This window comes from Pelobates fuscus, chromosome 1 (genome assembly GCF_036172605.1).
Source record: "Pelobates fuscus isolate aPelFus1 chromosome 1, aPelFus1.pri, whole genome shotgun sequence".
NCBI lineage: Eukaryota > Metazoa > Chordata > Amphibia > Anura > Pelobatidae > Pelobates > Pelobates fuscus.
The window spans coordinates 419424464-419436682 of NC_086317.1; the positions used below are offsets into that span (position 1 = coordinate 419424464).

The following is a 12219-nucleotide window of genomic DNA, read 5'->3' on the forward strand; positions in this document are numbered from 1 at the left end:
TCATACATTGCATAAGCCTGACAACTACGTCAAAGTACCCCATATTCGGCAGGTCCTATCCTAGCAGCATAATGCTTGCTCTTATGAGATTAATCCACTGAATTGGGAAATGCTTCCATACTGGGGCTCTCTGCAAGTCAGGGCCAAATAGGGTCCTGGAACAAGGCACCTGTGACAGGGTGGTGTGCAAAACCAAGGAGCTGGCCTGGACTATCATGTAACTAAACCCCCATCATTTTTTGCCTAGGTGAGGTGTTTTAAAATAAAACTATTACAATCTCTAAGATTTTAAATCAGTGTTTAGTGAATAAGCGAGTGCGCTGGATTCTGTATTTTATATATATATATATATATATATATATATATATATATATATATATATATATATATAGAATACAAAAATAAAGGGAGCACTCTGGGTCTTCTCTTCAGTGAAAAAAAGTATTTACTGTATCAAATAGAATACATTACATCTGCAGAACAAATCGACGTTTCGACCCTGCTGGGGTCTTTATCAAGATCACAAGATATATATATATAAGATCTGTGTACTTTTACTTACTTTATTAAACTTTTTATTAACTTTTAATAACTTTATAAACTTTTTTACAGGGATTAGGGGGACTGCCAGAGAGCGCAGGCAGGCCCCCTGCAGTCAGTGCATAAGCCGGCTATTCCGGCCATGTGATCGCAAAGACCGTATGGCCGGGCAGAGGAGGTGTGCCTGAGCTCCCAGGCAGACCTCAGGATCGCGACCGCCGTTGGGAGAAGGTCAGGGACCAGGCAAGTACAAAGAATGGCGGGGACGTTCTATGCCGCCCTCCGGCGTTTTGGACCACCCAAAATGAAGTCATAGAATGCCTGCCGTCCTTAAGGGGTTAAACTAAAGGAAGCCAACAATAAATGCATTTAGCTTTGATGACATAGGTGTGTTAAAGTTTTATTTCTGTGAAATCAGACAGCAATAATATTCCCAAACAATGATCATAGCAGCTAATAACATTATTTTGGGTGAACGAGCCAACACCCATTTGAAGTATAAAAAGAGTGAGTTTTTGTCTAGAAGATGTGAATCGCCTGTGCAGACTTAACGTGATCTCTACATCCTTACATCTCCTCTGCAAGAAGTAACATCATGTCTCATCACTCCATCCTTGGTACCTCTGGACAAAAGCCATTCAGCTCCTGTTCAATGGCTTCTCCTAAGCATGGCAGCTCTTACCACACATTATCTCACTCCTCCAAATCAGCAGCTCATGGTCATAAGACCCTACATTGCTTTAGCAGCAGAAGTGCCCATAGTATGGGTTCCAGGGGAAACAAGATCTCAATGGGAAGCTGCCATTCTGGGAAAACTGGACACGGATCTGGATATGGATCTGGATATGGATCTGGTTTCAGTATTGGAGGTATTGGTTATGGATTTGGGGGATCTGGTTGCTCTGGAGGTATCAACAACGTTACTGTGAACCAAGGTCTTCTGGCTCCTCTCAACCTGGAGATCGACCCAAGCATTCAGCGAGTGAGGACTGAAGAGAAGAATCAGATTAGAGGACTGAATGACAAATTTGCTTCTTTCATTGACAAGGTGAGATAATTTTAATGAATACGTGGAATAAAGAAATAACTGAATTTGTAGTATGCGGATGTGCTATTCCTTCTTAAACCATTTATGCAGAGGGAATAAAAAGGGGAAATGTTACTTACTTTTACACTTCTATAGCCATTTATGCTGATGGTTCAAACTAGTATCAGTCAGTGTTTTTATGTCTTAATTTCAAGAGGTTATGAGACAACAAAATTAAACTATTTTGCAGTTTACATCAATATAGTGTGCTTTCAGAAGTATTTTTGCTGCAGAAGCCAATGTCTATCAATACCAGCACTTTTTTTTTTTTTTATGAATCAAATATTTCCTAATGCAATCCAAGTACGTGCTAAATCTACAATAACTGTTAACTATTTCATTAGGGTTTTATCTACATATGCTATTAAAGAACGAGTTACTAACTTCTGAATGTTTTGGGATACAAGTAATGTCTACAGCAGGGGTAGGCAACCTTCAGCACTCCAGATGTTGTGGACTACATTACCTATAATGCTCTTACAGTCATAATGCTGGCAAAGCATCAAGGGAGATGTATTCCACAACATCTAGAGAGCCAAAGGATGCCTATCTGTAACCCCTGTATGGGTTACTGCAATTTCTATTGCAGTCTAATAATATTAATAACAATAATAAAAATACTATTTTCATTACATGCTGAAATAAGGCATGCTTCTATGTCACTTGTAGTACAGTTTGCACATTTTCTAAAATATTATTAGACACCTTGTACTAAATATATATGGTGTCTAACAAAAAATGTAAACATTTTTTTTTCTAGGTTAGATTTTTGGAACAGCAGAATAAAATGCTGGAGACAAAGTGGTCCTTATTACAAGAACAGAGAAGTGCCCACTTTCAGATAGAACCACTGTTTGAGGCTTTTATTGGCAACCTCAGGAGACAGCTGGAGAGTCTGGGATGTGAAAGAGAACGTCTGGACTCAGAAAGGAACAGTATGGAGCAATCTGTGGAAGAACTAAGGAGAAGGTATGCTGCTATTTAGATAGTTTATAATATAATATAATAAATAAATATATTAAATGAATCAACTCGTACTGCAACATCATGGAGTTATTCATATATATCATATATGGGGGGTTTATTTTATATATATATATATATATATATATATATATATATATATATATATATATATTTGTGCTCGGAATTTAAATAAGTAATGGATAGTAACTGTGAGCAAAGTTGGTTGTGGTGTGCCGAAACCAACGTATGAGTGGGCCTGTAAATAAAAGAGGGCACACCAAGGAGAATGTAATTATAACAGGGTGTAGGTGTGTGGGGACAATCAGCTGAACGGCAGAGGTGAGTAGGGGCTGGGAGTTTAAGTAGGGGACTTACTCCTCCCACAAATTCAGGCCTCCACAAGTTCAGGCCTTTTAAAATATATATATATATATATATATATATATATATCTGGGAAGAAAATAATAAATGTCTTCAATGTTTGCACAAATTCCAATTTCCAACATATTATTTGTCTATTATTTTTGCATGTGAGCTCTTAAAATGTATTTAAGAGTCATGTCCACTTTAATATTATTAAGAAGAAAATGTAAACTTAAAAGTTCCTTAAGAAAAAGCACCCTGTATATTTAGAATTCTGTATGCTTGTTATTAATGTTTAACGTTCTAGATATGAAGAAGAAGTGAACAGACGCACTGCTGCAGAGAATGAGTTTGTTGGAATAAAGAGGGTGAGTGATTTCACACATAAATTGTATCTATATGTAAAAGAATAACAAATATAAACAGATATCTATAATTTTACTGTTACTATGCATTCATCTCTTCTTCAGGATGTAGACGCAGCTTTTATGAATAGAGCGGAATTACAAGGAAAGGCTGATTCCCTGAATGAAGAGATCAATTTCTTGAGGACTCTGTATGATGCGGTAAATACAGTTTCGCTTTTCTCTGTTGCTAATTTGGAAAGATTTAATATCCATGACATCAGTCATTTTACAAGGAATGCAAAACAAATATGAAGTATAGTTACAACCCCAAATATATCTAAGTATGTCAGATTAGAATGCCTTTATGTTAATAACAAAGTTATTATACGTGAGAAAATAGAGGATTTTACAACCATGCCTCGTCTGTTCTTTGTATCCTTATAGGAAATAGCCCAGCTCCAGGCTCAGATCTCAGACACCTCAGTGGTTGTGTCCATGGATAACAGTCGGGATCTGGACCTGGATGGAATCATTGCTGAGGTCAGATCTCAATATGAGGACATTGCTAACAGGAGCAGAGCTGAGGCGGAGGCCACGTACCAGTCACGGGTGAGTCTATCCAATTCAAATCATACAGATAATTACCTATAAAAATATGTTTCAATACTAATTTTTATTTTAACCTTTTGGCAGTTTGAGGAGCTTCAGACAGCGGCAGGAAGAAATGGGAACAATCTGCAGAGCAGCAGAGATGAGATCTGTGAGCTGAACCGAGCAATTCAAAGACTAAGGGGAGAAATCGACAATGTGAAAGCACAGGTAAAACAGGTTTTATGTCAAGTGAATAAACCAGGTAGTTGAAGAGATAACATTAAATAAAATTTAGATTCTGCAAAATCAGCACTTCAATTGCTATTGTTAACATTCCCCAACTGTATTCACTTTAAAAAAGTAATATATTATAAAATGTATAAAAACATTTCAGCGCTCTGCATTTGAATCTGCAATAAATGAAGCTGAGGAACGTGGAGAATCTGCTGTCAGAGATGCCAAGAACAAGCTTTCTGAGTTGGAAGGTGCTCTACAAAAGGCCAAGCAGGACATGGCTCGCCAACTGCGAGAATACCAGGAGCTGATGAATGTGAAACTGGCACTGGATATTGAGATTGCCACCTACAGGAAGATGCTGGAAGGAGAGGAGGGCAGGTGAGTGCAACATCCTACTGAGAGTTAACTAGGTATTCATACAAACCGTACATTCATCAGGCTTCTAACTGTGGACCTACATCATTATGTTCCTATATGTTCTCATCATTGAGTCTTTTAGCAGGACAAATTTGAATTGCAATTTCTTTATGTCGATCTCAACATCTCAGTTCTTCAATCTGCTCTTTATTGTTTTATTCTATAATAGTAATCTTCTGCATCAAGTCTTAATCTCTAAAACAATGCACCTGTATCAGACATTATAGCAGTACTTCCCTTGATTTGTAATACATGTTTACTTATCCCCATAATAACAAATATGTGTTTGTGAGAAAGTTGTGGAAATAGCAACAAGCATTAAAGGAGAACTAGAAATTAGAAAGACAAATATAAGCTTTGAATGTTCGAGGTACTCCTGGCTATTTAGATTCATGCCCCCATTTCTAACTAAAATAAAAGAGTTTCACTTACCTTTAATCCCATTCCATGACATTCTTTGTAAGGCCGCCATTCCATCCCTGTCTGAGATCATCATTAACGAATATCTTAACCAATATTCTGTAGATAAGCATTCAGGGTCTACTGAGCACATAGATATAGATATCTCCGCACTGTGCCAATCAGCATCTCTTCAGAGAAATGCATTTTTCCAATAAATCTTTATGGACAGCATACAGCATCTTCACACACATCCTGAGGATTCTAAACATCGGCCTTGCCAGGCTTGCAGCTTCTAGAGGAGCAATGTAAACTTTGCCTTTTCACAGACAAGGCAGTGTTTACATCGTAGAGACTGCAGTGAAGTCTCATGTCATCTAAACACTATATTGAGTTGCAGTTGTTCTGGTGCTTAGAGTGCCCATTTAAAAGGAAGTATTAAATGGTATCTGGATATTAATTATTGGTGCTACACCTCATGTTATCTTTATGGAAAATAACATTTTTTAACAAAAGGAATATGCTTAAAATTAATTTTTATTGGGTCATGTGACTGTCTACATGATACCCTTTATAAGTTACGGATATACTTATTTTTGTATACAGGACTGAGGCCTCACAGGCAGCCAAAACATTATTTTTCTAGGAGATGACACACTCCCAGTAAACATTTTGCACATACCAGCTGTTTTAACCTTTAGTACATAGTGGTTGCAAAGAAGAACACATATCACTGATGTAACTCACTAAGGTTCTAATATAAAAATAAAAAAAACTATACATTTCAAATAGAATCCCAAATGTTAAAGAGTTATAAATTTGAAATCAAATGCCATTACATTATTACCACTTATTATTCTGACAAATGTGAGAAAGTCATTTAGTGCTAAACTAATACTTTTTATGTTTTGTTTTAGGTTGACTGCACATGACTCTGTTAATATATGTAAGTGAGGCAATATTTAAACAATTTAATTAAATGTTAACAAGGACATATGCATACATAGATTAAGCCTGTAACTCACTTGTTAATGTCACACTTTAAATTCTGAATAAGGTACACTGTCACTTTCCTCTTTCCAGTGTTAAATTGATCTATACATTGCTTTACACTGTAGGCAATGTTAGTAACAATTACTGATTATCATGTAACACACAAACACGTGGTCACCCACACATACATATACAAATGTGCTTAGTAATATGCTTACTCTATATGTGTAACAGATCTTAATATAAAATTTTAAGTACAATTCAGACTATAATAAAACACATTTTAATAGTTAATTTAAGAACTCTGATTCTTCAAACTTTCATTTTTTAATTGAATGTTTTTTTTTTGCAAATTGCCCCTTGTTATGTAGATTTCTCTCTATATTTCATATTTATTACAGACCTAAAATTGCTGCTTCTTTGGTTGAACATTTCAGTCCAGTCAAGTACAAATAGTTACCTCTCTACATCCATGTTTTTCAGCAAATGTTTAACATTCTACATTCATGTCTTTCAGCTGTGCTACATTCTAGCACTGGAGGAAAATCCAGCTCAGGAGGGAAGTCCCATGGTACAAGTGATCATAAGGGAGGATTCAGTGCAAGCAGTGGGAGGGGCTTTAGCCACCTCTCCAAAAGCAAACATAGCTCTGGCCACGGACACCACTGCTAAAGTAGAAGCTAGCCACGTCTCTACATATATTAGAGCAAAAGTGAAAGTATAGATTGTAGTGAAATCACTGGCACTATATATTATCAATCTGCTATATTGATCTGTTTGGTATTCACTATGCATAGATCATTCTCATTTGCAAACTCTAAAAACATATTTCTATTCCCCATCTTCTCTTAGGATAATCCTCACTCATATGTTGTAAATATAAGCTTTACTACCTACCTGTACTGTTTCTCTTCAATAAAATGGTATTCAATCAATAATGCTTGATAACATTGTGTTTATTGTAAATTGTTTAAGAATTAACACATTATGGCATTATGTGTCATAGGAAGATGTATCTGAGGCGATAAAAAAATTCTATACGATTAAATACTAGATTGTGGTGTTGCACACGTCATCATGGCCTTGATTTAATATTTTTAGATAAGCTTTTTAAAAGATTCAGTATATTTTTTTTTTATAAACATTTATAATGATTTCATTTTTTTAAAACATATTTAGATTTTGTTTCCATACATTTACATTCTTTTTTTATATGACTTAATTTTGATTATTAAGTATTTGGGAAAAAAAAGTTTGCCAAAAAATATCAAATAATTTGTATAGCTTTTCTAAAATATTCAATCATTTGAACAGCTTATCTAAAAATATTAAATCAAGCCCTATACTAGAGATCATAACATCATACATTACTGGTTTAATAATTATGAATGGGCATTAGGGCGATATATTAATTGCGTAAGCCTTAAAACATAATGTTCATTCCTTGCACAGTATAAAAATACCCCTCTGGAATGCATGGTTTATGACCCCAAAAAGTTAATTTTTTCTCACACTTTCTGTTAGTGCCTGTTGTAGTGGATTCTAAACTCATTTCAGCATTTTCCATGTTACATGTTACAAGACTTACTTATTGTTTTTATTGTAAAAGAGCTAGTTTCATACTTCAACAAAAATAAAAATATAGATGTCTTTCAAAAAACATATTTACTAAGTCACAATAGCCCTATCATATGGGGTAAAACTATCCGGCTGCCTACCCAGCAATATCAAATTGAGGCCAAAATCCAGTGTGTAGTAAATAAACCGTCAAGTGACACAGTTGCTGAAGGATATCCACACAAATGTTCAGTTTTATTGTTTGTATTACTTTACATAAAAAACAGATATAGAGCAAGGAGCATGGCCACGGAAAACCCCACCAACCAACACAGCAGTTCACCACTACATAACATCGCCACTAAAGGTGAGGGGTGAACACAAAATACGAAACATAGTAATTAGCCCCGCAAATAATAAAGGGTAACAGGCAAGGCACCACACAAGACCCCCAACAAAGCAAAACCAAAGGTGCCTACAGTATATACCACCCGCACATCCATATCGCCCCATCCCCACCCCCCCCCCCACAGTTTTAGCAGAAAACACTCACCGCTAACACCTACAATACAAAACAAACACATGGTAACTCTAAAACACAATGATGTCTATAGAAGATCACTTAAAAACATCTTCATGGGAAAAATCTCATAACCCCTTCCCCCCAACGAAACTTCCTAGCAGTCACAACATATACCTTACCCCGCCCACATGGGGAACATGATCAGCCAAAAAGTCGCTGGTCTGCGAACAGATACAACGGCGGGAGAAAACACTGATTACTAGCCAATAAAAAGTTCTTACAAATGTTATGTTGAGGATCTGAAAGACGAAGTGGTTGAATCTATGACTAACCCCTCCCCTTTCCTTTCTGTAACCCCACCCTGACTAAACAATTATATATCTTGCAACAAACTATGAAGGTACCCCCCCAACGCGGGGACATTAATACAACAATAAAATACACCAATAACAAAATAACGGTAGACCAGCGACTCAAAGGCTACAAAGATGGTACGGGAACAAAGTCCCTGCCACCTAGCCCTTAACACACTCACACGCTACCACTAGTCGAACCATATATAATCCACCATGCCACTTATAAGTGTACAAGATGGATTATACTAATATCATCAAAAAACAGACGACCAAACAAAGCCTAGCCGGTTTTGATTTTTTTGTTTATATGTATAAAATATAAAAATGTAAAAACTCTGACGGAATACGGCCACAAAAGAAAGGCTTTGTTACTAAGTGTTTGTTATTAAGTGGCTACTGAAAAGGACTGGGCATACCCCAATTGCAATATCCTGGGTTGTCTACTTTTGCAAAAGATATGCCATCATGGGGGTAATTCTCATTCCTGAGCTACCATACGGTCTCAACAGGGGTCAAGTCCTGGAGAAAAAAGTGTGGGAACTCACCCCTTAAAAAAATAAAATTTACACTCCTATGCATATAGTGCAGTGCAGGGTGTTGTAACGGACCGTTTCAGCAGACAAGGGGTTAAAATCCGTTTAGGCGATAATCCCCTTTTCAAAGACAGGCACAGCTACTGTAGAATCAAAACTCACGAATTGGATATAAGTGAATGCACCAAACTCCCGAACTGCATACAAGGGAATAAGGTAGCACTCCAAACTCCCGAACTGGAACCTCACGAATAGCTGCTAGCAGACGAACAGGAAAAGCTCCCAAGCGGCTTACACTCCTGGCAGTCAGTCCCTATCAGCATACAGTGAATCCCCCCAAGAACGAGACAAGGCTCCGTGTTGAGGGTCAAGTCTGTTTATTGAGGGCTACCTGCCCCTGTATTTATGCAGGTCTCCCACCTGGTGGACACTCCCCTAGGGGACCAGATGGAAGACTGTAACAACGGACAGACAAGTACCAATTACAGACATACAGCAGTAAAACATCCCCACAATGCATAACGAAATGTATCCCTGCCCTTGTTGGTGGGTCCAACTGATGGAACTCCTCAACACTGGCAGAGATTCACCTAGTTTGGACACTCCAGAAGTTTCTTGGGGCTTAACCCCTAAATAGAGAATAGTGAAAGAATTTAATTAGACCGTCTTGATGCCAAATCCGGAGGTCTATAGTAAGTACTGGAGTAGGAAAGATGGTATTACCAAATTAATTAATGATAGGACCGTAAAGAGTCTTTAGCAAAAATAACAAAATAAGTGGTCAAATACCCGACTTGGGTAAAAAATCTCGCCACAATGGCTCACCTCAAACTATCTTGGTCAATGGGGTACTTTATAGATTTGTCTTAAGAAAGCTACAGATATTAGACTTTAATCATGGAAGGTCAATTCTCATAGCTACAGACAGCAGATAAGCTTAGCTCCAAGTTGCTAAGTAAAGTATTGACTAGAAACACTGGTCTTTAGGCTGGGAGCAGACTTAGTTGTAAAGCTCTATAGGCCACAGCTAGCGAATGTGGAATTGTCTAAATAGAGCCAACAGGATTAAACAGTAGTCTTGCAAATAATCAACAGTTCAAAACTGCAAACAAACCCAGACATATAAGGGCTAGATAACTGTAATGAGACATACTTGTACTGTCTAAGGCTCTCAGTATATCTTACCCATATTATGTGAAAAAAACAGGGGGGAAATTGGAACAGCTTGCAGGACTGTAGTATTAAGTCTAAGAGAATATAGTTAACTGCTCCCAGGCAACATGTCCAGTGTGATGAGGTGAAAAATAAAGAAAGTGAAAATTAAAGTGATCTAATGTGTAGAACCATACGTAGATTGTTGGTTACCTACACATAGTGACAGTGCCCTAGTGAAAAGATAAGTGAAAGGAAAGAGAAACCCGACGCGCGTTTCGGTGCAATCTGTAATGCACCTTCATCAGGGGATGGAGGGAGACTGACCTCAAGTCTCCTTTTAAATGTGTGCTAGTAGCTGCTAATACCTGTTGGACCAATCAGAATCAGTCATGTGACTACATTTGGACCAATCAGAATTCAGAATCAGTCATGTGACTACATTTGGGCGCCAAAAAAAAAAAGATGTTCAAATTCTGTTGTGTGTCTCTAAGGTGGGAAGGGAGAGTCTTAACAAAGTCCCGTAGTATGTACTCTACATATACACTGCAGTTTTGATAGAGATTATTCCTGCCTGAGACTATTGGTCTCCCAGATAGTATTGCCTGTTGTTTGTGAATCTTGGGCAGGGAGTAAAAAGTTGCTATGGTTGTTTTTTTGTTCCACATGAACTTATATTCATCCATTGTTATAAGATTCTTTTGGAGGGCTAGGTCCAGTATATATTTTAATTCAAGTAAATACTTGTTTGTTGGATCAGAAGCTAGGACTTCATAGGTGTTCACATCATCTATAATTCAATGTACCATTTGTACATAGTTTGTCCTGTCCATTACGACCAGGTTTCCCCCTTTATCAGATGGTTTAATGGTGATAGATTTGTTCTTTTTAAGGACATCTAATGCCTTCCTATACTGGACCTAGCCCTCCAAAAGAATCTTATAACAACGGATGAATATAAGTTCATGTGGAACAAAAAAACAACCATAGCAACTTTTTACTCCCTTTTTACTCCAGGTGTCTAGGGACGGAAGTCTGTAACTTAGTTCATTACTGCCGAAATTTAACCAGCTCTAAACCTGACATTATGACTGAGTCAATTTACATTGTCTATTCATATAATAAGTCAGTTTAAATATGGCATTATTTCACTTTAATGTATGCTACTTATTGTCACAGTTGTAGCCCCAACAGCCAGAAGCTATCCATTCTCTAAGGATGAATTTCGGCACCACAACAGTTAAAACCACTCAGCTGCTGATGTCGGACGGCAAGCTCTTTGATTGGCCGAATTTTTTTTTATTTTTTTTGGCGCCCAAATGTAGTCACATAACTGATTCTGAATTCTGATTGGTCCAAATGTAGTCACATGACTGATTCTGATTGGTCCAACAGGTATTAGCAGCTACTAGCACACATTTAAAAGGAGACTTGAGGTCAGTCTCCCTCCAGCCCTTGACGAAGGTGCATTACAGATAGCACCGAAACGCGCGTCGGGTTTCTCTTTCCTTTCACTTATCTTTTCACTAGGGCACTGTCACTATGTGTAGGTAACCAACAATCTACGTATGGTTCTACACATTAGATCACTTTAATTTTCACTTTCTTTATTTTTCACCTCATCACACTGGACATGTTGCCTGGGAGCAGTTAACTATATTCTCTTAGACTTAGTACTACAGTCCTACAAGCTGTTCCAATTTCCCCCTGTTTTTTTCACATAATATGGGTAAGATATACTGAGAGCCTTAGACAGTACAAGTAGGTCTCATTACAGTTATCTAGCCCTTATATGTGTGGGTTTGTTTGCAGTTTTAACTGTTGATTATTTGCAAGACTACTGTTTAATCCTGTTGGCTCTATTTAGACAATTCCACAGACGCTAGCTGTGGCCTATAGAGCTTTACAACTAAGTCTGCTCCCAGCCTAAAGACCAGTGTTTCTAGTCAATACTTTACTTAGCAACTTGGAGCTAAGCTTATCTGCTGTCTGTAGCTATGAGAATTGACCTTCCATGATTAAAGTCTAATATCTGTAGCTTTCTTAAGACAAATCTATAAAGTACCCCATTGACCAAGATAATTTGAGGTGAGCCATTGTGGCGAGATTTTTTACCCAAGTCGGGTATTTGACTACTTATTTTGTTATTTTTGCTAAA

At 37.4% G+C, this 12219-nt stretch overlaps 1 protein-coding gene across 1 annotated transcript; it reads left to right on the forward strand.

Moving 5' to 3' along the window:
* Positions 1-1087: 1087 nt before the first annotated feature.
* LOC134570525 (keratin, type II cytoskeletal cochleal-like) lies at positions 1088-6750 on the forward strand. Its single transcript, XM_063428510.1, has 9 exons — positions 1088-1588; positions 2388-2596; positions 3264-3324; positions 3427-3522; positions 3748-3912; positions 3997-4122; positions 4289-4509; positions 5865-5893; positions 6458-6750. The coding sequence occupies exons 1-9, from the start codon at positions 1136-1138 to the stop codon at positions 6610-6612; spliced, it is 1515 nt and encodes a 504-aa protein (XP_063284580.1). The 5' UTR covers positions 1088-1135; the 3' UTR covers positions 6613-6750.
* Positions 6751-12219: the final 5469 nt, after the last annotated feature.